General features: G+C 47.8%; 2 protein-coding genes across 2 annotated transcripts; one reads left to right on the top strand and one right to left on the bottom strand.

Annotated features, from left to right (window-relative positions):
• Positions 1–241: 241 nt before the first annotated feature.
• LOC144097149 (uncharacterized) lies at positions 242–2,004 on the bottom strand. Its single transcript, XM_077629924.1, has 2 exons — positions 1,913–2,004; positions 242–748 (listed from the first exon to the last, which is right to left on the bottom strand). The coding sequence occupies exons 1-2, from the start codon at positions 1,993–1,995 to the stop codon at positions 310–312; spliced, it is 522 nt and encodes a 173-aa protein (XP_077486050.1). The 5' UTR covers positions 1,996–2,004; the 3' UTR covers positions 242–309.
• Positions 2,005–4,604: 2,600 nt separating this feature from the next.
• On the top strand, positions 4,605–6,921 carry LOC144097724 (presenilin-1-like). Its single transcript, XM_077630365.1, has 2 exons — positions 4,605–4,706; positions 5,593–6,921. Exons 1-2 carry the CDS (start codon positions 4,605–4,607, stop codon positions 6,919–6,921), a joined length of 1,431 nt encoding a protein of 476 aa, XP_077486491.1.
• The last annotated feature ends 20,521 nt before the right edge of the window (positions 6,922–27,442 follow it).

Consider the following 27,442-nt stretch of genomic DNA (forward strand, 5'->3'; position numbering starts at 1 on the left):
CAGGTGCGATTTTCTGATCGGCTAGGAACTTAAATCAGTACCTTGGTTGAAAGTGAGACCTTGTGTAAGGTAGTGATAAACGCAACGAAACACACAAAAAGCAAACACAATCGGCTGTATTATCGCAAAAGCTTTATATTGCTGGGGCGCCTACTGACGCCCACCGGTTGTCATAACAAGATATAACACATTGCATTAAATGTGCTATATCTTGTTATCTCATTAAAGTGTTACAGTGTAGCTGAAGAGGGAGCGCACTTAGATACGAGGGCGTCAACGGGGTACACTATACAAAGATAAAGATCATCCTTAGTCCAAGATGGAGTCAACTGCAGCCACGACGTGCCCGCCGGTCGTCGAGGCTCTTCCGGCAGTCGCGTCTTCCATGTTGTTGCTTGTGGCGTCGGCGTTGTTGGTGCTGGTCGCGGCAGTTGTTTCCGTAGTGGCTGCTGTGGTGGACCGCGCGTGCAGCAGAGACTCGGTCGTCGTCGCGGGTTGATCGGCGGTGATGTTGAGGCCGGCCTCCTGCTCGCCGCGTGGCCCGTGATGTCTGGCCCCTGCGAACAGCATGTGTCCCAGCACGGCCAAGAGCAGCAGCGTGCAGAGCACCATGAGGGCCAAGCACACGGGCTTCATGGGGTTCCCTGCAGCACGCAGTGTCCTCCACTTGAGCTTGACCCGAGGCGTCAGTGAGGCCGGCTTGTGCAGTGCTTCGGGCTCGGCAGCCGCAGGCTTGGGTTCCTCCTCCCTGCGTTGACGGTGCACCATGGACCAAAGAACTCTGTGCTTGCCGCCGCACCCACGTGCACACGCATTATCAGTAAGAGTGGTGACAGCTACAGTGGGATGAGAAGATCGGATACTGTCCTGATCTTAGCTGCGCTTGCCGCCGTCGCTTGGGTATTAGCACGAAATTTCGCTCACATGGAGCTCAGTCTCTTTGCGGACCGGAGTCATGCGTACTTACCTCTAAAGGCCAATATTATCACATAATGTCGTCAGAAGGGTACAGTAACGGCTGCTAAACTTAAAGCTTTGAGCGTTCCAAACTATGCCGTAGAATATGCCTCCAGGACGAAAGATATATAATCATATAACGTAGAGCAGAAACATTTACAACCTTATATGCGTAACACTGCTTAATGAGCCATTAGCATACCTTTATTTCTTGTTTCTTATTGGAAAGTGTGCTCTGAGTAATCCACACCAACCAGGCACTCACATAAGTTTAAGGCACATAGGTGCGAGGCTGTATAACAGTACATGGGTGATCTTAGACTTCTAGGTCACCTTTGCAGTTTTTCTTTAAATTGCGTTTAATATGATGTGACCTATTCGAGTTTTTCGTTGAAGGATAGCGGCAGGCTTGGTGTTTGCTGCTATGAGTGCTATTTTAAATAGCCACCATTTCAGAATACGCAAAATAATTTTCGGCCTACTGGCGCACGCCACTGGCTCCAAAGGGGCCCCGCCTAATAAGAGTATATTAACGCAGAAAAATACTATGAGCGAGCATAGTGCGCCCTGGTGTGGTCTTTTTCTGGGTTGTACTTTGTCACTTGAGTGTCTTTGTTCGACTAGTCTCAGTGATGATTCAGCCTAATTGTGCTCGTGTGCTTCTTCTGGAACAGACAGAGCGAAGGGGAAATGAAGAATGAGTTCCTAGCCCCGTCCTCGTAAGGAGTGTAAACGACACGAAGTCATTGGAAGGTTGTCCATTGCTCAAAAATTTCGATCGCATTCTTTAGTGTACAAATTTTTTTTGCGATATGATAGGGCAGTGCATTTGTGTCGCAGCAGCTGTAATCTAGTACATGTGCACTCAGCTTTGTACTGTGGGGAATTATGGAGGTGTGGGGTGGTTTAGTGCTTTACACTGTCTGCGCACAGTGCCCTCGCTCGGAGCCCTCACCTCTGATCGGGTCCCTGCGGCGACTCGTCCACGTCGGCCGATGGCTCTCCCTTGGCCTGCGCGTCGGTGCTCCTCGGCAGCATGGCGAGGGAGCCCAGGGTGGCGGCCGCCGTTGCGGCGGCATAGGCCGCCGTTGAGGCCGCCGTAGTGGCTGCACCGATGGCCGCCCTCACCGGCAGGGCTGCCGTCGTAACTGCGTCCTGGGCGGCTGGCGGCGCATGGCTGGGCGGTGGAGGCTTGAGCGCTGGACGCAGTTGGGGCGCCTTCGCGCTGGGAGCATCGGCTGTGGCATGCAGCGAACGACTAGGAAGTGAAAAAGAGGTCTAAAGGTGCGGTGGTTTCATAAGGCCCTCGCACCTTCACTTCACGCTTGGTTAAACAAGCCAAAGAACCAACACACAAACAAGTCCGTAGAGACGCATGTGCGTAATAAACGGCGTCTGGAAGCTACGATCTCTTCGGTAAGAAGCACGCAAAACGGCGTAGCGCACCCGTTACACCACCAAGCATGCCGAGCGAAGTAGAGCGATTGCTGCGGTTTACCTTTCTCTGGTTCTGCGACTGGGGCGCTAGAAGGGTCTGCCATGTCTCAGCAAGCACCCCTCTCGGAGTCTGCCACGAACCGCTGGGTTGGTTGAACCTGCAAGTCGACGAGGCGAGGCGAGGCAGCATTCCGCATGTATCCTTCTTCTTCTTCTTCTTAGTAAGCATGTTTCCACGTAGCGAGCTCTTCTGTTCGGAAATAGAATTGTGGTATAAGCGATAAATCCTAATAAGCTGCAACAGAGCACTGAAGAGAGCTGATAAAAAGAACACCACTAATAACTTGCGAAAAACCAGACGACGGTTAAATGCCAAAAAATGCTGCTGTCGAAAGACAGAAAATGAAAACTCATGATCACTTCTGAAACTATCGGCGGGAGCAATGCGTTACAAGACCTTTCTTTTTATTTTTATACCTCCTCTCCCCAAAAAAGGCCCACAAGCCTAGATTTTTCTACTGAAAGAGAAAGGCGAGCCCGATATAGAAGAAATATACTTTAGGAGAGTTAACTGCTGGGCTAGTTGGTGTTGCATACTGGTGTTGCATCTTTCAGTATGCAACACCAACTAGCCCAGCAGTTAACTCTCCTAGATTTTTCGTTTCAAAAAGGAAAACAGCCACATCCTTTCTCTCTTCTTTTTTCACTACGCTGCCACACAGAAGAAAGTGATCGGTGGAAAATATTTAATCGAAGATTGCGAATCGAACCCGGAAGGACAGACGTCGGAAAGTGAGACAACAGTGTTCCCAGGAGGACGGTGTCTGAATCATTCCTCTACGTATTCGTGAACGGCATGGCATGCAGCCAGTCCGTCTTCCCGAGAACTACACATGGGCCTCATTAACTGGTCTTTCCGCGCTTCATAATTGGTAGCTGCTAATTATGACGTCAAAGAATACAGCTTGCACGCAATGTCAGTCGCCGGTTTTTAGTCTTAAGGTAGGCTGAGGGACAATAAAGCAAAATAGATAATCGAATTAAAGAACCGCTTGACAAGTACAAACATTATCTTTGCATTGTTCATATAGTCCGTCGTGGCCACTGGCAGACCCCGTGATAGCGAATGGCTTGGGCATGAAGAAGAATAAATGTGAGCGGAACGTTTGTGCTGTCTATAATGCCTGTCATCCATCCATACCAAGATCGTCCCTCTCCCCTCTTTTAGCACTGCCACCTACCCCTTACGCTTCACATTTGCACCTTTCAGAGTTAAATGCTCACATCTCTCACTGTCGGTAATCTAAGCTGAGGAGCACTCCAACTCGAGACTGATTTCGCACAGTGAACAATGCCGAAATTTCCCACAGAAATAAATACGTGTACGCCTTGAATTGAAACCAACGCCCGCCAAGAATAAAGTGCTCTGACTATGGACAACTTAGACCACTTGGTCTTCGCCGCAACAATACATGTGTTTAGAGCTCATATTGGTAGCATAGACCACGATATACCTGTTACAGACAGAATTGGCGCAGAGATTACTAGGAGTCCAACTCTGAGGCGCTGGTTGAAAATACATCTACACTACTGGTTGCTATGACGCAAAGGAAAATGTGTGTATTACTGCTACTATCAGTCATCATTATTGCCATTTTCGGGAATCGAAAGTTTGCAAAATAGGGAGGCTGCAGACCCAATTCCCTAGTCAATCAAAATCTGGCAAGTATGTTAAGGGCGTCAAATTAGATTAACTCCCTCTGCAACTAATTTTTCCTTCGTGTTACGCCAACGACATCGCAGAACCGCAGAACTTGAAACACCGCCATACTTTGGTCACTATCATCATTAACAATCCTCGAGCGGTGCCATCAGGCCGTTAGGAGAGAGAAGAAGAAAGGAGCCATTTGTCAGCGTTCTCTGCGGGCTCCAGCCAAATGTCGAGCGACGTCGGAGAGGATGAGAACCTTGCGCCGGCCGCACCTCCTCCAGACGTGGAACAAGTGCGGTACCTGCTGGTGCAGCTGTACGATCACCTGCTGCGCCAGGTCATCACGCTGATCGTGGCCGTCTCCATATGCATGCTGAGCGTGAGCGTGCTCATACGCGTCAACCGGCACAGCCACAACGACGCCCTGCAGCTGGGCTACGCGCGCTTCGCGGACGAGGGCGCCGACGTCGTCGGGGCGGCAGCCGACGGCGTCGTGCTCATGAACTCGTTCGGCAACGCACTCAGCTTCCTCTCCATGATCGTAATTGTCAACGTCGTCCTGGTGCTCCTCTACAAGAGGGGCCACTACAACATCATACAGGCGAGCAGCTTGGCGCCAAGCCTGTTTTATTAGTGGCGTTTGAGTGTTGGCCTCTACGCGATGCTGCAGATGTTTAAGTGAATAATTTGCTCTCCGCTTCAAACTGCTTCAGTGCGATTAAGTGTGGTTCATTCATCTAACTCTGTACTTGCATTTCGTATGCTGTGTCTGTTCACAGCTTACTGATTTTATCGAATGCATTCTTTCCATACGAACTCCAGTGGAGGCGAGCGCTTACAAAAACAGGTTTACTAGCGATTTTCTACCACATGCGACAAAAGACGCGAGGCTTATGAGAGTAGGGATAACCTCGCAGATGAAAGCAGTGTGTCAATGGATTAGTATTTGTTTGCGAAGAAGTATTGTACTAAATTATAACGCCATTAATAATTCCACGGAGCACAGAGAGTTGAAAAAAATGTGGTGGAAAAGATGGCTTGACTGCCTATAAATGAGACTTCACGAGGCGTGCTTTCGGCTAGGAATCGATGTCATCGTTAATTTTCATTTTCTGCCTTGGGCCTACCCAGAGCGAGCCAGCTTGACTCTATATGCTCCTTCCGTCTCCCACTTTCCTCCCATTTTCCTCCCTTTTTCTGATCATTATTGCGAAGTGTATGGTTGTCATTCTACAGCTAACCGTTTGTCTATATGCGCCTTAAGGAATCGCGCACGAGATACGAGTGGCGTCATAACCACGAAGCTGCACAAATTTCACCCGTTCGCAAGTTTAGCTAGTTGCTAAACATTTATGAGGTGTCTACGCTTTTAATCCCTCATAGGGAATGTGTAAAGGCAGCGTTATGTGCTTGCAGCCGTGAGAACTTGTGACAACACGCTAATGCAATTGTTTACCACGTCTGAAACCACGCGTGTGCCCACGCAGGCGTGGATGATGACTGGCACCACCATCTTGCTTTTCCTGACGAGCTACTACTACATGGGTCGCATCGCCTTCTACTTCAACTTGCCGCTGGACCACCTGAGCTGGTCTGTGTTCATATGGAACGTGGGCGTGACTGGCATCACGGCCCTGTACTACGAGGGGCCCTTCCTCATGCAACAGGGTTACCTCGTGTACGTGTCCGTGCTCATGGCCATGATCCTAGAGGAATCGTTCCCGGAGTGGACCTCCTGGATACTCCTTGTCCTCGTCTCGATCTGGGACGTGTTCGCGGTTCTCTGCATTGTGGGCCCACTTCGGATTCTCCTGGAGACGGCCAAGGAGCGAAACGAGCCGCTCTTTCCGGCACTGGTCTTCTCCACTTCCTCGGCCTGGTGCTACGCCGCCGACGAGCTCTCGATCAGCATGGCTCCGCCTGGAACCTCTTCAGTGGCCGCTGCCGGCGCTATGCGCTTACGTGCCGACAAAGCACCGGCAGTTCCTATGGTAGGGTCAGAGTCGATGTCCGAGACACAGGGTGTGACAAAGAATCTGGCTTCAGAGGGTCCTGACCTTTTACGAAGGCACTTGCTTCTAGTGCCTTCGAGCCACGAAGAGGAGGAAATATTCGACTCATGGCCGAATTCGCCAGATGTCAAAAAACACTTGGTTGTATATGTTGAACTATCGAAGGCACTGCGCGCTGTGAGCGGAAGAAGTAGAAAGGCACCAAAAATAATGAACGCATCCGACCCTAACAGCTCCACTAGTGCAACGAGCGGCACGGACGGAGACAAGGAACCATCTTCAGGTCCGTCGGGAGCCGATTATGCAGACGAAGAGGAGGGTAGAGGGTTGCCTTCAACGCGCATGCCGAACTCAGAGGATGCGGGTGGTGCCTTAGACAGCGACCCACAGGACGCGCACCCTGGCCCATCTGATGTTCCTGTTGTGCATCCTTCTCAAGGTGGGAAGGGCCCTCGGAACAGTCGAGGCCACCGCACTCGCAGACACCGAAACACGAAGTCGACAAGACAGCAGGAAATATTGGACGACGCTTCGAGCGAGAGGGGAATGAAGATGGGCCTCGGCGACTTCATCTTCTACAGTGTCCTTGTGGGGAAGGCATCAAGGCATGGAACTGTGGTCACTGTTATCGCCTGCTACGTGGCTGTTATAGTAGGCATCCTTCTCACGCTATTTCTGCTGGTGCTGCTGCAAAAGCCTTTGCCTGCACTGCCTTTCTCAATCAGCTTGGGCATCACTGCCTACTTCTCAAGCGTTTATCTCACCGAACCTTTCTTGGATAACATGGACGCGTTGGCTTTCTAGCTATAGCTCACACCTGTTCCCATAGTGGCGTCCATGCGTGTTAACGACAAAAAAGTGTAGTAAAGACTATAAGACGGTCGAAGGCTCTTTGAGAGAAGATAGATGACGTACTCGTGCCTGAAAAGGTACACGCAGATACGGGATTATCTATCCTTGCGTGCTTTTTTCGGTCGCCTATTGTTCAGTAACATTCTTGAAACCCTTGACTACGAAATTACGAAATTGTCTGCAATGTATTACCAAAACTCGACAGTCTACTGAGGAAGCATTTCGTAGAGCTGCTAGCGTATATCTAGCAGATCCCATTAACCAATTAGGCAGCCTACTAGAAGCTGGTAGTTGAACTAGAGGCTTCAGGTTTGTCACGCAGGCTAAACACGTCAACGTTGGCTCCGACTTTCAGATGGAGGACGCCACCATTAGCATCGCTTGGCTGGTTTTGACAAGGGTTTATATAGTTACACGTTGCAGTGACACACCTCTGTCTTGTCGTATTAAGCGATGCTGGGTGTCTCACCACAAGTAAAAGTTTACTTGCGGTTGAAGGTATATAACCGACGCCTATGTATATAACTGTTGGAGCAAATACCAATCTCTGAAGAGGGCTAAGACTAGAGTAAGTAACAATTGGAAAGAGGCAGAGAGGGTTGATTGATGTTATAATGACGTGTATTTGCACGCTGAAGCAAGGTTTGCATTTACACAAATTCCTAGCTTTGTCCAGGCAGAATGTCAGCTTAAAACTTGTCCGAGAGAAAGGAGCGCAACTACCGATCTGTTTTCACTGAGAACTTTCTGTGTAGTTTTGCGTCACCGAGTTTTTGCCATCTGCAGTAAAACAACCAGCAGCAGAGAAGAGACACATAGTGATCCAGTGAAGCAATTTTGAAAACACGCGTCCGCACCTGCGCTGTAACGCACTAGTGATGGAAACGTCGATGCAGCTGAAATCCCATGCTGTGCCACCATTCGGCAGTCCACAGCGAGCGTTCTGATTTCTAGCGCGTACCGTTAGTGGGTAAGATTTGCGGGGTTATTGCTGAGGCAGAAAGAAGCGATGGGGAAAGGGAAGATAGATACATAAATTTAATGAAACGAAGGCAGAGAGGCTAATGAAATATTGGTCAGGAAATGGGCCTGTGAGAAGAAGCGAGAAGAGAGGGCGACGAAGATGAAGAGTACGTAGAGCAGAGGATGATGTACAGGTTGGGGGTATGTGCCATTAAGCCTGATGACATCATCATTATCATCGTGCGCAGGTGAGTAGCAACCTCTGCCTCCTGTTTCTTGACCGATCCCCCAGTGGGCATGTGCCACCTTTTGTAAAACAACAACACGGGAAACAGAAGCTACACGGGAGCAAGCTGGTGACAGAAAACAGTGTGCTCGCTGTCGCTTCGCGGTCGTGGCCGGTGATGTCAGGCTCTCTTGCACAGGACAAGTTCGACTCGAACTGAAAGATGTGTAACATTTACCGTGTCCCTCAATGAGAACCCTACCTTTCACCGTGTTGGTGCAGCTCCGAAAGCACACATCACTGCGAAGAGTTTGAATCCCTTTTGGAGACAGTAAGGATAGGAAATGTTTGGACCATATTTACTTATATAACAAAAGCTTGCGTTATGTGAGCCGCAGCGGCGTCGCATATAGCAACACGCAGAGTGAAATTATATATTTCCAGTTTCTTGTATTTAGATGCTAGTCAGCGCGCTTTTCTGTGGTAGTTTCTGTGCTTCGTTATTTTTTTTTTTGCGCTGCCACACAATGCACCGTAAGTTCTTCCCTGTCAGCGTGGTATTAGTCAGGGAAGCTCGCGAAGGGCAGACAAGTCCATCGCTGCTTCCAAATGGGTCTGATCTCATCAGACTATACGGACTGCGATTGAAGAACTTCTCACCCTGTCTAAAGCGCTGATGTGGAGCTCGGGCGCTTCACTCCAACAAAATAGTTTTGCTCCATCCTGAATTTTTATAATCAACAACCGTTGTTCACCTTGCGAAATAGTGTGCCTGCGGTACAACTGTAAACACCGCGTTAGCTTTGACGGGCGCTTATGGTAGTATTTACACGATAGAAATAAAAGTCACTTGGCTAAATAAAATACTAGTTCCCAGACACTGACCGAACTATACTGACTAAAACAATTGCATGGACTCTCGTTTTTTATTAAATGACATCACAAGGAGCTATCGACGATAATATTTCAGTGCAATTCGTGAGCAAGTGAAAAAGAATTAATATTTGTATACTACTGGCGTGCCATCGTTTAACGCAGGCATCACAGGACGTGGCCACTTTCGAAGCGGCGTTAATTCACACGTTCGCTAAGTCTAGACTTCCTTGTAATATAGCATGATGTATACTTAAGTGCTTCAAGAATTAATATAGGAGCGACTGAAAACTTCTCAAGTTGCCACAGTTCCTTGCGGTTGTGTTGTCTCCATGTCCCTTCCTGCACTGCCTTGTTGTGTAGCATTTTCGGTTGTGTTTCTTTCCTCGGTGGTACGAATGCTGTAATCACTGTCTGACGACGATGTATCGTAGTTGTCAGTGTGCGCGTCGCTGTTTGCTGTCGAGTCATTGAGGATATCGGAGGTGTTAGCAGGGCTATCAGGTTCGTCGATGGGGGCAAAGGACGTGAAGAATTCGGCACCTGTGACGAGTATCTTGTCAAAGGTATACATAACTACCTCATCTGAGCTGTTCACAGATTCACTCCCTGTGCCAGTACTGTCATACGTGACGCTGGTCTCAGTCGAGTTTCCGCTGTCGGTGGGTCGATCTGTGCCCGCCGGAGATGAGTGAGTGGACGTTGCGGCTCTGGTGGCGGTGAATGGCGTTGTGGCTTGAGTGTTCGCCGTGGCGCTTGTATGGCTAGAAGTGGGACTACTGTGGTGGGACTCAGTCGTTTGGGGCTGAGTAGCCGTCATGTCTTCGTCTGGGGTAATAACGACGGGCGGCGAGGCGCTGGCGGGGCCTTTGGAGGACTGCGTGAAGAGCACGTACATAAGGAGAGCTGCGGCCAGGACGGCACAACCGACGAGGGCAGCGCCGAACAAGACCAAAGCGGGGACACGTGGAGAAGCGCGTAGCTTGTTAAGCAGTCCTCCAACAGGCGTGGATCTCGTGGTGGACTCACTTGCGCTGGAGTGTGTCCTGGTGCTCATTGCCCGAGCGGCCGCTGAGTCTCGACGTCGCGCTTCATCTGTTGGCGGAAAGCTTTAGGACTACTGGAGGCGGCGTCCTGGCACAGGATATAAAAAGACCATATCCGTTGCGGTCAGACCTCCCTGAATGAACCTCCAAGAAGCGAAACACTATCAATGGCTCATAGCTTCTTCGACTTCTTCTAGTCAGCTTTCAAGAGGGATAAACGTGGAGCCGCAGTAAGAGGAGGTACACAATTGAACAAGTGCAGCAAAAAATGAAAATGCAGTATTGGTCTCTTGTAAATTCTCATCAACCATTTCGAAGAAAAACTGGAAAAGAGGCATAATTTCAGGTAAATTAATGTATTTATTGGAATGTTACATTTCGCTGATGTATCTAGCGGCCTGACTTTACTTCTGTTGACTACCGTCATCAATTGTTGTGCGCCGACAGAGGGCTCTGTACATATGTATAAAGGTGTCTCTAGGCATCTTTTTTATACTAACCTAAGGGTGTAGTTCTTGAGACCTCTGTTGTGCCAGTGTGTGTCCCGGTGCTGGCGCTCATTTCTTGTGTGGCGCTCAGGCAGCCATGTCCCTAACCAGCACTTCATTTCTTGAGAGAGAATTTTCCAACTGGCTGAAGGCGGCGTCCTGTTGCAGGGCAGAAAGGACCGTGGCTTTTACGGACAGATCCCTCTGCACACGCTCGTTACTGCGACTAGTAAAATGAACCCGAAGGAGAGGATGATGTTAATGCTGAAGATTCAAACAAAAAATAGCGCGTACCCATACTTGGGATCGGCCAAGAATCACTCTCCATGGCTCATAGATTTTTCTCCTTCTTTCCAGTTTTCAAGCGTTGCGTTGGAGCCACAGTGAATGGTACAAAATAACTGAAATTGGCATAGCAAGAGGTGTGCAAAAGAATTAAAGGCATCTTACCAATTCTTGTAATTAAAATGCCAGTAGGAGAATAGACATAAGTCTAAAAAAGCACCGGGTCTTTTTTATCCACATTCCAAAAGGAAAAGCGATTGTATTTAGATGGCCTGTTGAAAGGCCTGCTCTGGTGTCTACAGTAGATGGACGGACAAATCTCGTTATTGATCTTCAATAGACTATTATAGTTTCAGGATGGGTGGACTTCCTATCCTGGCACTGTGCGTGTCATGTTCTTTGGATTTTCACGCCAAATTTCCGATTAGAACCGGTTCCATTTTCCTTATATGGTATGCATAAGTCCCTTTCTAGGATGTTCGAATGCCTTCCAATTGATTATAATATGCGATTATACTATTCCGACCCACTAATCCACCTTAACATATTTTCGGGGATCAGAGTACTTATAAAGTGTTTGGGGTTAGAAATGTTTTCGTGGTGGGCAAAAATTAAAAATTAGTTTTTGAGGAACGATGTGGTGCAGTAACTGTCTTACGCATCTCGGTGGACGCCCGAACCGCGCCGTAAGGAAGGGATAAAGGAGGGAGTGAAAGAAGAAAGGAAGAAAGAGGTGCCATGGTAGAGGGCTCCGGAATAATTTCGACCACCTGGGGATCTTTAACGTGCACTGACATCGCACTGCACACGGGCGCCTTGGCGTTTTTCCTTCATAAAAACGCAGCTGCCGTGGTCGGGTTCGAACCCGGGAACTCCGAATCAGTAGTCGAGCGCCCTAACCACTGAGCCACCGCGGCGGGTCAGTTTGCGGTGGGCCAACTTCCAAATTTTGGAGGCCCTCACATTTTCAACTTTGGATGTGCCCTACGATTGGATCACTGGTGGTCACACGGTGTTGATGACGTCCCGACCCTCTCAATCGCGGTCAGGTACCGCGGGAACTCCTGATACTCCTACTGGTGCAGTGGTGAGGAGCTTAAGCGATGCGCCACTGCCCCGGCAGGTGGCTGTTTAAACAAAGGCGCCGATGGGGCTTGTGAGGCTCAGGCTGCTGCTCCCGAGCTCCCGTAAGCCTCATGCGCAGCGACGCGGCGGGCAGGTGGCAGCCTCACCGAGTTTGACAACGACGGCCAGGTTGACACCCTAAACTGCGGCCAGGATGTAACGGCGTCATAAGGTGAAATGACCTGTCTCGACCAATCACGAAATTTCGTGCAGAATTTCAAATTTCGCGGTGCTCTCTGATTATTCATTTTGGGTCACGGGACGACATGATATCATCAGGTTAATGGCCTGTTAGAGAATTTTGTTACTGAAAACCCGGCCATTTTTAGTAAGACGACAGCCTAAATGCAATCACATAATAAATCAGTTTTAGCGCTGGGATGCTTATAAGCGAATATGCTTCCTCTCTTCGATTACGCTAACTCCTGCTGACTCCTCTCTGCGGTCTTCTCTGATGAGGCTGTTTCACGAGTTGGAGGTTGTCCAAGTGTTTTTTTTTTGGCGGAAGTAAAGATTAGTGTTGCCTTAGGCATCCAGCACTGCCCTTAGCCTCCCCAGTTAAGATTCTGGCAGCCTGCTTCGCCATATCGCCGGCCCAATGCTTGCCCCTAGAATCTTTCAGAAGAAATAATGTCAGTGTGAATACAGTGGCGTCTTTTACGTATTGCAGATGGAGCTCTAAAACTAAAAAAAAACACCAAAAGATCAGTTAGTAGCTGAAGGCTGTTGCCAGCCGCTACCTGGAAATTACCGAGGTTCGTCTTTTCAGCAGGAGGGGGATTCTGTGCAGATCCTCGGATGTGCAACGCGTTGAGGACTTGTAGCAAAACACATTCATTGGGTCTTTACCCCTGAAACCTTTCGTACCCGAATAACCACTTCCTTGCACTAAATGTATTATCCGCGGTGTGTACCCATAGACTTCTCCTCGGGAAATTCTTGAAGACGTCCAGGACACCGGCATGGCATCATGTCAAAGTTCTGCTGTAGCAGAGGTGCTGATGGCTTTCGTGTGCCGACTGAATCTGTGATCGCTATATTTGCATTGTCCTCACGCTCGTCCGAGCCCATACTGTACAGCGTCGACCTACTACATTCTCGACCTTTGCAATGCAGGAATTGCTGGCGCTTTGGTCACAGCAGCAAAGTTTGCAAATCGGTGTCGCGGTGCCGACATTGCAGGGACAACCTCTCCTCAGACCTTTCGCACATCTGGTGCGGCTGCATGTAGTCCTTGTCAATGCAACATCCATCTGATGGTACTAACTCTGCAAAAAGTTCCGAATAACAGAGAGTCCTCGTCGTCACTCAGCACAAGAGGTGCTCCAGAGAAGATGCCCATGCGCTATTGCATAGGAAAAGGTATTCTTATGCTGGCCATGCAGCGATGGCGTAGAGGTAGAACATCCGCCTCGCGTGCAAGAGGACCGGGGCTCGAATCCTGGTGCCGCGCAATTCTCCACCGGGTCTAAAAAAAAATAATCCGCGTGTAGATGGAATTGCATAATCAGGCCTGGAGTGCGGCCTTATCTCGGTGACCAGAACCGACAACGTACTCTCTCACCAGAGCAGGATTTGGCCACCCTGGTGTAGTACTTGGCCACAACCTTCTATGATCAAACCAATTAACCCTCGGCCCTCAGTCCCCAGCGGCTGCAGAGCAACTGACCACGGCGGCGGTCAGACCTGTGACGCAGCGGAGGGTGCTAAGAATCTCTGCCTCCGGACAGGCCGCCATTGGAATCTGAACCTGGCAACGTTCAACGCTAGAACTTTAGCTAGTGAGGCTAGCCTAGCAGTGCTGTTTGAGGAACTAGCGGGAATTGTTGTTGTTGTTGTTAGCCTATCAAAAGATGGCACATACCCACACTGGGGGGTCGGCCAAGAATCGGGTGGCTATTCACCTGAACGCAATTAAATGGGATGTGATAGGGCTTAGCGAAGTTAGGAGGACAGGTGAGGCGTATACAGTACTAAAGGACGGACACATACTGTGCTATCGCGGGTTAGAGGATAGACGAGAACTAGGTGTGGGTTTCCTCATTATTAAGGATATAGCTGGCAACGTAGAGGAGCTCTACAGTATTAACGAGAGGGTAGCAGCTATAGCAATTAGGCCCAATAGGAGGTACAAGCTGAAAGTGGTGCAGGCCTACGCACCCATATCCAGCCATGATGACCAGACTGTTGAAAGCTTCTATGAGGACGTAGAATCAGCAATGAATAAAGTAAAATCGCAGAAAACTGTACTGATGGGCGACTTCAATGCGAAGGTGGGCAAGAAGCAGGCTGACGACCACGCGGTAGGTGACTATGGGATAGGCTCTAGAAATAGCAGGGGAGAGTTATTAGTCGAATTCGCGGATAGAAATAATTTACGGATCATGAATTCCTTCTTCCGCAAACGAGAAAACAGGAAGTGGGCCTGGAAGAGCCCCAACAGTGAGATTAAAAACGAAATCGACTTCATACTATGCGCTAAACCTGGCATCATTCAGGATGTGGCCGTCCTCGGAGGGGTGCGTTGCAGCGACCATAGAATGGTAAGGTCTAGAATTAGCTTAGACTTGAAGAGGGAACGAAAGAAGCTAGCGAAGAAGAAGACCATTAACGAGTTAGCCGTAAGAGGGAAAGCACAGGAGTTTAGGATAGCGCTGCAAAACAGATATTCGGCTTTAACTGAGGAAGATGATCTTGATGTTCATTCAATGCACGATAACCTGACATCCATAATTACGGAGTGCGCAGTAGAAGTAGGCGGTAGGACAGTTCGAAAAGATACCGGGAAGCTATCTCAGGTGACGAAAGATCTGATTAAGAAGCGCCAAAACATGAAGGCATGTAACCCTACAGATAGAATAGAACTAACGGAGCTATCAAAGTTAATAAATAAGCGCAAGGTAGCCGACATAAGGAAGTTTAATATGGAGAGAATCGAGCATGCTATAAAGAACAGAGGTAGCCTAAAAACAGTGAAGAGGTAACTAGGCATAGGTAAAAACCAGATGTATGCATTAAGAGACAAGCAGGGCAATGGCATTAGCAATATGGATAAGATAGTTAACGTAGCCGAAGAGTTCTACACAGACCTGTACAGTAGCCAATGTAATCAGAGCGCTAATGAGAAAGACAGCAGTGCACAGCAATGCGTCATCCCGCCAGTAACGAAAGATGAAGTAAAGAAAGCCTTAGAAGCAATGAAAAGGGGAAAAGCAGCTGGGGAGGATCAGGTAACAGCAGATCTGTTGAAGGATGGAGGGGACATCGTGCTAGAAAAACTAGCCACCCTGTACACGCAATGCCTTATGACCTCGACTGTACCAGAAACTCGGAAGAATGCAAACATTATCTTAATTCATAAGAAGAGAGACGCCAAGGACTTGAAAAATTACAGGCCGATCAGCTTACTATCCGTTGCCTACAAAGTATTTACTAAGGTAATCGCCAATAGAGTCAGGGCAACGTTAGACTTTAATCAACCAAATGATCAGGCAGGCTTTCGTAAAGGATATTCCACAATAGATCATATTCACACTATCAATCAGGTGATAGAGAAATGCGCAGAATATAACCAACCTCTATAAATAGCTTTCATTGATTACGAGAAAGCATTCGACTCAGTGGAAACCTCAGAAGTCATACAGGCATTGCGTAATCCGGGGGTAGAAGAGCCTTATGTCAAAATACTGGAAGATATATATAGCAAATGCGCAGCTACTATAGTCCTCCATAAAGTCAGCAATAAAATTCCAATAAGGAAGGGCGTCAGGCAAGGAGACACGATCTCGCCAATGCTGCTCACCGCATGTTTGCGGAAGGTATTTCGAGGCCTGAATTGGGAACAGTTGGGAATAAGAATAAATGGAGAATAACTAAATAATCTGCGATTTGCTGATGACATTGCCTTGCTGAGTCACTCAGGAGGTGAACTGCAAATCATGATCAACGATTTAGACAGGCAGAGCAGATCAATTGGTCTAAAAATTAACATGCAGAAAACCAAGGTAATGTTCAACAGCCTAGCAAGGGAACAACAGTTCACAATTGGCAGCGAGAGCCTAGAAATTGTGCCGGAATACGTCTACTTAGGGCAGGTAGTGACAGCTGATCCGGATCATGAGAGGGAGATAACTAGAAGGATATGAATGGGGTGGAGCGCATATGGCAAATTCTCGCAGATCATGAGTGGCAGTATACCAATTTCCCTGAAGAAGAAAGTGTACAACAGCATAATCTTATCGGTACTCACCTACGGGGCAGAAACGTAGAGGCTAACGAAAAGAGTTCAGCTTAAGTTAGGGACAACGCAGCGAGCCATTGAAAGAAAAATGATAGGTGTAACGTTAAGAGATCGGAAGCGGGCAAAGTGGGTGAGGGAACAAACAGGGGTTAATGACATCCTAGTCGAAATCAAGAGAAAGAAATGGGCTTGGACAGGGCATGTAATGCGAAGGCAAGATAACCGCTGGTCTTTAAGAGTAACGGAGTGGGTTCCAAGAGAAAGTAAGCGTAGCAGGGGGCGGCAGAAGGTTAGGTGGGCGGATGAGATTAAGAAGTTTGCAGGCAAAGGGTGGATGCAGCTAGCAAAGGATAGGGTTAATTGGAGAGACATGGGAGAGGCCTCTGCCCTGCAGTGAGTGTAGTAAGGCTGATGATGATGGTTATGATGATGATGATGCTGGCCTCGCTAGGACATCTTGCTGTGATCTAAAGATGGTCTGAACAAAGTTGGTAGTTTCAGCTGTTGAGAAACCGATTGTAGGCATTGTGGCTCATATGTGAAATTCATTTCTTAGGTCGTTTGAACTCAGTTTGAATCTTCAGCTTTTGGCACTCCAGAACCGCCAATATGTCCTTCCCCTAGTTTCACTGGTTTCTCCATCCAGACTCATACTCTCCACCGTTTCCTCTCGATGGCGAGTCCTCTGAAGCGTCGCGATTATTCCTATTCGTTAAAGTCTGGCCACTTAAACGCTACCGACAAGAAAGGCTCTCCTACATTCCGCATAAGGCCGATGTGTTAAAAGAGGCTGTTTCAGTAATCATTACGGGATTAAGAGTTCTGCAGCGGAACTGCCGTTCAATCGAATGTTCTATTCACGATTTACAGAACGCTCATTCACAATAGCGTCCAGACATTTTCACTTCAAGGAACTTGGCTTTCACCAAGTATTTAATTCTCTTGCAAAACTTCTCGAGCATTCAGAGTCGATCGGAACTGATTTCTTCAAAAACATTCCAGGTTGCAAGCTGCTAGCTGTTGATATTGCATTTCTAGTTCGCTCACCCTAGCATTGCTAATGTATGTCTCCCCGCAGGTGCCCGCAGGACAGGTTGTTTAAACGAACTATTGCATACTAAGAACAGAGCGGTCATGGTTGGCTATTTAATTTCACATCACGTTATTTGCGGTTTTTGTTAAGATGTATGCGAGCGGGTTCTTTGGATCTAAATCTTTGCAAGTGACGTGGCTGCTGCAACAGTCCAGGCATAACTTACATGCCTGCCTGTTCTCCGTCAGTCATAGATTTCATGTTGGCAGAAGATATAGTGAGGGTCTCGTTATGGTCCACAGTGGAGTGTGGTACGTGCAGCGCCCACTTCACATAACGCTCGGTAGAGTGTCCTGTCCCATTAGGGCGACTACTTCTGCACAGAAATTCGTCGACCACGTATACTCTTAAAAAAAAAAACTTGTGCATTCCTATTTCTCCTTCATTGCATCACCTGATAACTCGGATTGTGCTCATGAAATTCTCCTTCTTTGTTAGATGCCACTGAGCGTTCCGCGTTCACGGTGCATTCAATGGTCAGTAACAAAATGCCCTCCCTGTGATGGAATTATGAGTGCGAAACAACATATCGTCGTAGCAAAGCTGCCTGGAATCGCTTCTGTCAAAACCAGGCCCTTGGAAATAGTTGGAATTAGAAGAATTACAACTATTTTGTGGCTTCACTAAAAAACATCGTGGGTAAAGCTAAGAAGGTGCACAATGCAAATGTGAAGACAAAATTTTCTATGCAGCCCAAATAATCGGAAAAGTTTGTACCGGTTCATGAAACGCAGCCACAATTAGCCGGCCTCTCATATAACAAAACTAGTGGTGTTACATCTCCAGGAAGGAAAACATAAACTAAGTAATGTAGCGCAACGTATTTCTTTACTCTTTTAAGCGCAGACTGCAGCCGTTGTTCTCTGTTATTGTGGCACGTACCCAAAGCGGAGGATTGGCCAGGGTGCCTTGCAGAGTAAACAGTTGGGAAAAAAATGACTCACTTAAGGCAGTCAAGGATGAAATTCGTGCTTCCGTTAGTCTTACCGACGACGCGCGCAGACTTCATCCAGGTTGACGCATTTTAATTACTTTCTATAATATCTGGCCTGAAACCTGCGGTTTCTAAATGCGTGGGGTCAAAGTCGGTATGTTGAAAACTCTTGTGCAGTGCTCTACCTCTAATCTGTTAAATATTGTGAACTGGCCCCTGGAGACAGTGTGGCTGCCTCACGATGATCTTACTGCTCAAGGACTATTATTGTGGTGAAGCTAAGAAAAAAAAGGAACATTTCCCGGTCCGTGCAACTAAGTATAATGGGCTTACTGCTCAGGGGAGTGTAGGACAGGTTTCCACATCAATAATATTCGGCCGATTTTTCTTTCACCAAATTTAGGCAAAAATTACTGAACAATTTCCGCCCCACAAATCAGGTTATAGCACTACAGGCCACCGGAGGCGCTCAGATTGGGTGTATTTTTGGATGCTCGATCTTTAAAAGTTCATATAGACTTGAAGAGCAGATTTAGGGTTGCAGTAGAGAAGAAAAAGGTAGCGGCTTTAGTCGCTCTGCATATCGCCAGAGGGTAATGACAGCGTAGAACACTCCGTATACTTTAATAATCTTGCCGAAATTAGGCCGCCTTTTCACAATTTTTATGGCTACATGAATTTCCAAAATACAGACATGTATTCTGTACAGATGAATTCTTTACTTCTGAAACCTATTCCCAGACTAGAAATGTGCCTGAGGGATCGGTGATGTCTCCTTTACTTTCGACATACTCATGGGAGATATTTCTGTGCAGTGTGATGCCAAAGTGTACCTGCATGCAGATGACATTGACGTTTTTCATTTGCTGAATATATTCGTTCATTGTAGCCATTATTGGATGTTTGCGTTAATGCCTTTTAAGTATGGCTGTGCAAATTACATTTAGTTCTGAACGTGAAGAAATTTTTCATTCTCGTTTTCCCGTCAGCGTCCTGTCTTCATATCTCACTAATGTATCGCGGAGCTCCAATCGCACAGGCTGAGTCCCTAAACAACTAGGGTGAAGCACACGACCCCCAGTTAGGTTGACGACCTGGTACCAAAAGAAAGGCCTTGTAAGGTGAGTATGCTCTCGGTCCCCTGCCGCGAATCGGCATTAAGACTTACGTGAGACCAATTCTTTGAGTTCGGTTTCGTTCTCTTCCTCGAGTGTCCTAGATACAAGATGGAACCTGTGGTGCTTTTGGAGAGGCACGCTCTATACGGCTCTGCCTTGGTTTGCCAAAATCAGCTGGATATGCAGTCCTATTTGACGAGAAAAGCAAGCTTCCCTACGTTCGCGCCATATGACCATATGACCATATGACCATAGTAGCATATGACCATAGTCCTTCAATGATTTGAAGGACTATGAATTGGCCCACCTGCCACGAGAGGCAAGTGACAATGAAATTGTTTTAAATAAATTGAGTGCAATTTTCAGCTGCACTGCGCATCATCTCACGGCTCGAGAGATATATAGCCTCCCGAATACGAACAATCTGGATCTCATCTGCCTCACGGTGGCTGTGTTTTAAACAGTCACCTGCCAGGGCAGTGGCGCATCTCTTAAACGCCGTACCACTGCGCCAGAAGAGGACTGATGACTCCTTGGGATGAACGAATCTTTTAAGGAGAAGGACTTCATCCATGGGAGGATACGACAATCCTCTCGCATTGTAGTCTTAAGGTTATGTTAACCATCGTGGAGGTTTTTATTAAATCAAAAGAGCAATAAGTTTTAAAAATTATATGCATACTCTAATCATAAGAGACGCGGACACGCCGTCCGCACAATTACTGCTGTTGAAATTTAATGCATACGACTATAGAAACTTCGTTCATCCTGTAAGCTGCACTCGTGGTGTCAGCTGTATAGTGGCATAACTAGAGCAGCTACAATGCAAGTCCTGAGTTGTCGCATGGGTTTGACGAGACGCGCTTCAGCACTATTTCCCAGTAAGTACAATTGCGACATCTTGAACGTTTTCGCCTAGATCAATATCATAAAAATCAATTGCGTTCTTTCGATCAGGCACAAAACTTTCAGATGACGCTTCCCCACGGCCGCCTTTCGCCAGAAATCCAGCAACAGGTTGGCGTTCTGATGTGTTAGCCACCGTACCAGTCCCCTCAATGTAGCTTGCAGAAACGCCGGTCGGAGCAGTGTAGTTAAACAGCGTATTCTTTTCTGTGGTAGTCTCTGCAGTCTGTGCTCGCGTATGAATTTCTGTACCGTTAGCATGAAAAATCGGGTACGCAGAGTGCGACACACGGACTGGAGACGATGTCCCGAGGTTGCCGCTGCGATTATTCGTGACTCCCGCTGTAGTGATTATCTTAGAGCTACTGTTTGATGAACTGGCATTGGTAACATCGTTGATCGAGGTGGAAGCTGAGGGCAGGCAGCAGTTGCTAGATTCTTCGAGGCCGAGCAGGGCTCCTAACGCCGCCATCTTTTGTTCCAAGTACGTTTGGGTTGTGTTCAATGGACCAAGGTTTTGTTGGCTGATAAATCCGGTAGCATTATTTGAGGTGATCATTTCGGGTCGTAGACTGTATTCGTTAAGCAGTGTGGTTGAATTACTGTCTGAAGGTGAAACGCCGGTTTCTTCCGAATGGTCTGGCAAGATCGGGATATAGATGCGTCTGGAGGAGTCTTGGTGCTGACGATGGCGGGCACTGACGCTCCTTATTGTCCTACTTTTGCTGGCTGCGACTGGTCCGGTCTTTTTCTTGCTCGCAGTGCTGGCTGCGCCGTCAGCAGTGGTATTGGAGAGAGACGTCGTCCTCAGCGAGCCGTTGCCATTGTGGGTGGTAGTCGTCGTGTTATCCTCTTCATCGGGAGTCACAGAGGGCGGAGTGCTGACAGCGGGGGCCGGCTCATCTGTGCCGAAGAGCACGTACAGCAAGAGGCCCACCACGAGTACGGCACAAATGACGATGAGCGCACGGAAGAAGGCCAGAGCGGGGAGACCCTTCGCTTTGCGTATCGTGCTCAGCACTCCCTTGGTAGGCGTTTTCGAGGAGGAGTCAGTCTGTGTGGTGGATGCGGTCGTGGTAAACATTTCCTGGTCGGGCCTTTGTAGAGCAAGACCCGGCGGCTCCGCCTGGCCAGCTTTATAGACAGCGGGTCACAAGCGTACGTCCTGAGGAAGAAAGGGATCGTAATGGCTATGTTGAACGTACTCCGCATCGGACAGTGTTCCAGATTGGAGGACCCTAACGCCGCAGACAAGGTGATGAGGTCCTGCTCGACCAAGAGTTATTCTTCTTCTTCTTCCAGTCCTCTTGCATTGCGCTTGGAAGGTATAATTGATGTGTTAAGTTCCTTTAATATTTAATTTAAGTTAGAGAAATTTAAGTTAGAGAAAACTTAATTTAATTTAAGTTAGAGAAAAAGAATGCCTATCAAAAATAAAAATATACGATGTTTCAGATGGAACAATGAAAACTGCTAGCACCTCAAGAAACTCGGAATATTCAGGCGCGTTTAGTTTCAACACTGCGCTTTCGGGACGACAAAAAATTGCTGAGCAAAACAAAAATATGCTCGAGGATGAACAGGCATGGACAAAGAGGATTGTTATGCAGAAATATATTTCAGCAGGTTTTTTTGGTAAAAAATTATAAAACGTTCAATAATGAGCAGCATAATGCAGTGCACAGGCCTCATTATTTTTCATAATTTTTCTGAATGTGGCACAATAAGCCGCGATATTTTTTTCCTCTCCTCAGAAGAATTTGCTGTGTGTTTTATTAGACGAAGTCGTCTTAGATGCTTGGTTTTACTGAATTGTGGTGCGTAATCAGAGACGGCGCTCATATTTGATCGAGCGGGAAATAATTGCCATGGGTAACTATGATACGCTGTGGGCATTAAAAGGTTAAAATTGCACATTTTTTTTCTGGCGCAGTTATTTGTAAAGGGGCCGCTGGACGTTGAAATAGATTCCGCCTGATTGGGTTTCCCGAGGGGGCAACCCAATCAGGCGTTCACATTTTTTTTTTTGCGAAAAACGCGACGACTGTTGCTGCAGGTTTGACAAAAAAAAGATTATAGGGAGAGCTGCTCTCATGGCTTCGTGCAACTGTTCGGCAAGCAGCTGTAACTGAAAGCCCTCCTAAAGGAACGAGACCCTAGTGCGCTGAAGACCTCCTGAAAAGGAAGCGGTCCCGCAAAAGGCCACGATTATGGGGATCTGCGTTCCTTGAGCTCCTGTGGTTCCAACGTTGTCGAAACCGGTTTCTCGAAATGCTGTTCCGAGACGCAGATGGTCTACAATATTATATCGGAGAAAATGGTCGCTCCGCGGGACTCACAACACGTCATACTAGCGCTTGTGTCTAGTGTTTCATCTCTCGGGTTGTGCTTGCATGTGTTGAGCTGTTATTCTTTATTTGCTTTTCTAGAATCAGGATGTACCAACTGGCCCAGAAAAAAGTTTCAGTGAGTGTGATATTGGTATTGCAGATTTACTTTCATCGCTACGGTGCTCGCTGCCGCAGTTTTATTAAAGCGAGCATACAATTATATTGGCTATCACAGTGTCCTTATCCGTAAATACAAGATGCGGACGGTTCCGCAGACTATCGCAGTCGAAAGCGGCACGTGCGCGTTATATAAGATATTGCGATATTGGAACTGGCGTGAGAAATGTGCAGTCGGCACGACTCATGTTTTTCATTGTAGCTGTGCTTTCGCATACATCGGCGATATCAGAGGAGGAATATAATTGAACAAGATGGGCTCATTTGTACCCCAGCCCGTAGAAACATAAGTGATACGCATCTATGTTTAACAGTCCGTAATCCGATGAATGAAGCCTGGCGCGTGGTATGTAATGCGTTTTTGAGATCATGATATTAAGTGCTTGCTAGCTCATGAAAGGTGTCCATACTTGCTGCTTTTCAGATATTCACGTTATTGGTGGGCCCTGGAGTTCATACTTAAAGCCTTTCAACACCTCCTCCAGCGTGTCCGTTCATGGTCAATGGTCTATGCTATATAGGGTCTAACGTCCCAAAGCGACTCAGTCTATGAGGGACACCGTATGTGAAGGGCTTCGGATGCTTTTTACCACCTGCGGTTCTTTAACGTCCACTGACATCACACAGCACACGCGCCTGTATGATTTCACCTCCATCGAAATTAGACCACCGCGGCCGAGATCAAACCCGCGTCTTTCTGGTCAGCAACCGAGCACCACGACCACAGAAACACCGCGGCGGCTGTCGGTTTGTAGAGTGCTTGCTTCATGCCTTCCGATTCCGGGTCAAAGTGTCATTTCTGCTGTTCTTCGATGTGTGTGATCTAGATGATGAGGTGTAATGATAAGTTTATGCGCTATTGTGAACGGTAGTACTTAGCGACGGAGGTTGTTGAGAGTACAAGAAAATGTGTCTTTTCTTTCTCCCAACTGTTCGCCGCGGGGCCGCATAAACGTTGCAGGTTTGGGCGAGCGCACGGCTTGGTAAGCAGGAACATTTTGGTCTTTAGTGCTGCAAGAAAAGGTCCTGCTTACTTACGAGGCCGCTTAGACTCTCGGCCGCAAGACACTGCGCCGCATAAAAAAGGGCTGTCACGCTGGGGGCCGCACGCACGAATTTCGTGGAAGCATCCTAAATATGTCCTGAAATCCAGCGTCAACGGCGAGCGCTATATGCGTTAACTGAGCAGTGATAGTGAGGGCAGATAGTGTGCAGTGAATCGGGAAGAGACTATAAACGGAGTACTAATTCTAGGTTTTAATGGATTTCATGAAAGTGAGGATTAGTTAATGTTGGCCTATGTAAACAGATCACTGTGTTCGAATGGCAAAAAGGCAGCTCTCGCTCAAAACAGAATATTTGTTAAAGAGAAAAGATGAAACACGAAATATAGCTGCTGCCCCCACCGGCCGTGTTCGCACTGAGCAAATCGTGGTGACATCAAAACAGGTTTGGTTTGGTTTATGGGGGTTTAACGTCCCAAAGCGGCTCAGGCTATGGAGGGACGCCTTAGTGGAGGGCTTCGAAATTTCGACCACCTGGGGCTCTTTAACGTGCACTGACACCATACAGCACACGGGCCTCTAGAAGTTCGTTTGCATCCAAATGCGACCGCCACGTTCATGAGGCGAGGGTCTCTGATGCTTGGGTATACGTTGTCACAACCGCCATTCACTTCTCCACGGAGTACGTCCCGGCCTCGACGTCACGGTTTTGATTCGCCATTTGGAAGAAATTTTAAATTCAATGTTGATGGCATGAAAGGCGTCTTTTGTAGCCAACGTAGCCAGAAAAAGTCACGGAATGGATTTTTACTAAGAACACTAATTGGGCGCAGTTTTCCCCAGTGTGCTTCTATGATGAGACGGTTACCACATCTACGAACTGAGAAGAATGAACTGGTTGCAAACCCAAACGCTGATAAGTTTTTCGCAGCACCTGCTTATGCGCTGGAACGTTCGCTTGTTAGGAATAGGTTATGCTAAACTACTGCGCGGTCAGAATCGAGGGCGTCCCATTGCTATGAACAAAACGACGAGTAATACCCAGTGATCTAGATCAAGGTATACCTTAAGGTCGCGCAACCAACCTTGACTGGCCGCATTGTACAGACTCCTACAACGCGCGTTACATGGCCAGCGGTTTACCAGACAAAGCTTCACTGAACAAAACCACGAAATGCAAAGAGCGCTTGTATTCAAAAGGGAATCGAACGCATTATAACAAAAATGCTGTACATTCTGTAAGAAGGCGCGCAAATTTCAACCAGATTGTTCTCCCTCGACCTTGAAGCTCGCGTTCTGGACTGCAGGAGCGTGATGGCGCGCGGGCCCTGCGCTTTCGCCGGTTCCATTCCCGCCGACGGTGGTCACTGGGACAACAGCGGACGGAGCCTGGTTTCCTTTTTCCATGGGCGGCAGCTTCCACTCCGTCATCTCGTCGGGGTCAGTAGTCACCTTCGGGCCGCGCAGCTTGGCGTTGCCCTTCCTCGGTCTGCCGGGCGCGAAGAACATGTATCCCACCACGCCGAAGAGCAGCACCGCGCAGAGCACCAGCAGCGCCACGAACACGGCCGGCATGGGATTCCCGGCGGCGCGCAGGGCATTCCACGTTTGCTTGCCGCGGGGCGTCAGCGAGCTGGACTTTGAGGAGCTTTTCGATTCTATGGGCTGCCTGCATTCGCCGGAACAGACGGACACTTGTTGCAACGGAGAACCTGAAGCAGTTCATTGCTACCGTAAGCATCACTTCATCAACACCGCTGTAAACTCTCTCGAACCAACTTTGCCGCACTAGCAAGGCAATTAAGGGCTAGTTGGCGCTTGACGACTGAATTGGGTTTAGCGCTCAATTTTAAAAATGGATACCAAGGAATAACACGAAGATGAATGCCGAGTAAAACGCTACAATAGCATTCGGTGGTGTGCTTGGAACATACAAGCCCGATGAACTCGAAATCGGTGCAAGTATTGAAATAGAAATCCTTTCCTAGCGCTCATTTCGAGGTGACCGGGCTTGTGGGCTCCAAATGTCCCACGGATGTTTCTCGTGGCGCTTTGCGTGCTGTCCTACATGTTGTGCGGTCCTATTCATTGTAAGAACTAAGAGTTAAATGCACTTATGTTGTAACGAACATCTAACATAGTGCTAAGTTCACTACAGAGCAAAGGTCACCTTACGTATTGATGCCTGGTTGCCTTTATCTGGAGCATTGGTATAATGGATTGATTGCATACCTATTTCTTGAATATTGATAAGATGGTGTTGATTACTTAGAAGATTAGGAGGTTAGAAGTTGAACATTGGTACGCTTCGAACACAATTAACACCCGACTAGTTCTTGCAGGCGACAAGAACTTAATAGCATATGAGGGGACGGTGCGATGCCAATTAATGAATACTTCATCACGACCACGAACAAATTCGCATTTGTGTGGTAGGCAATGGAGAACTGATATTCTGGGTATTCTGATATTCTGGAAAACTGATATTCCGGTAGATTTAAATTCATCGGAGAGTCTGTTGACTGGGCTTTGCGAACTTAGCTGTCTTTCAGTATCTGGGAATGCATATGAAAGAACGCTATTTAGATAGCTAATGTCAAGCCACGAGATACGATTTCAACAGGCTCACCACTAAACATATCCGGCTAAGCTACCAGGAACGGTGAATGCGTCAAGTTTCCATACTTAAAGAATAACATCAATTTATATATATTTTTTTCAAAAAGGCTTTATAGCCTTCCAGATAAGCTGCCACCTTCTTTCGCTAGAGCTAGGGAAACGCATGTACACTACGAATTTCATTCTACTACGAATTTACTCTTATCCTCGCCACCCGTCAATGGAATCTAATCCCTGGCACCACTGCATCTGCCAACGATTACGAAGCGTTTGCAACCGCCCTAAAGCGCCACTTGGAGCTGTAACCTTCATTTTTCTATTTTTTTGCATTGTTGAAGCACTGCTTTCCAAGAAAACTTGAAAGTTTGTTGCCATGCGTCTTCATATTTTGGGCGTTTGGTGCTTTTCAACATGGTGTTACCGGCCAACGAATTTTGTACTTATCGCAAAAATTTTCTTTTGCTTTCTTTTTAATGTTGTTACCCCCTATGTAATACCCCCTGGGGCCTTTAGGTTATTTGAATAACTTGCGTTGCATTGCGCGCCGAGGCATAGTGTTCGCACAGGTAAAGAGTGTTGGAATCCGTAGTGCCCGACCTCTGATCGCCGCCTGGCTGAGGTCCCTGCGGGGACAGCCTCCGCTGAGCCGGTAGTTGGTCTTCCCGATCGCCGGCGCTCCTGCTGCGTTTCGTGAGGGTGCCCAGCATGGCGGCCGCCGAAGCAGCCGCGTGTGCGGCACTGCGTACGAAGGTCGACGCCGCTGGCTGTCCCTCAGTTGGGGGAGACGCCGGAGGCGGTGACTGGCATTTGAGCACAGAGCGCAGCTGGGGTGGTGAAGAAGGCGAACCCGGCTGTGAACCTGAGCGGAAAGAAAGGCGCATTTTGAAGTTTGCACTCGGAAGAAAACTGCAGGGTACACTTAAGCTCCACCTTAAGAATATGAGGCGAGAGCGTAGTGGGTTAAGCTTTGCATTCTGAGCAGTTTGAAACCTTTGAACGCATTTTCATTTTTTTACTTGTTACAATTAGGTAATTCACTAATTACA

Source organism: Amblyomma americanum, chromosome 7 (genome assembly GCF_052857255.1).
Source record: "Amblyomma americanum isolate KBUSLIRL-KWMA chromosome 7, ASM5285725v1, whole genome shotgun sequence".
Taxonomy (NCBI): Eukaryota; Metazoa; Arthropoda; class Arachnida; order Ixodida; family Ixodidae; genus Amblyomma; species Amblyomma americanum.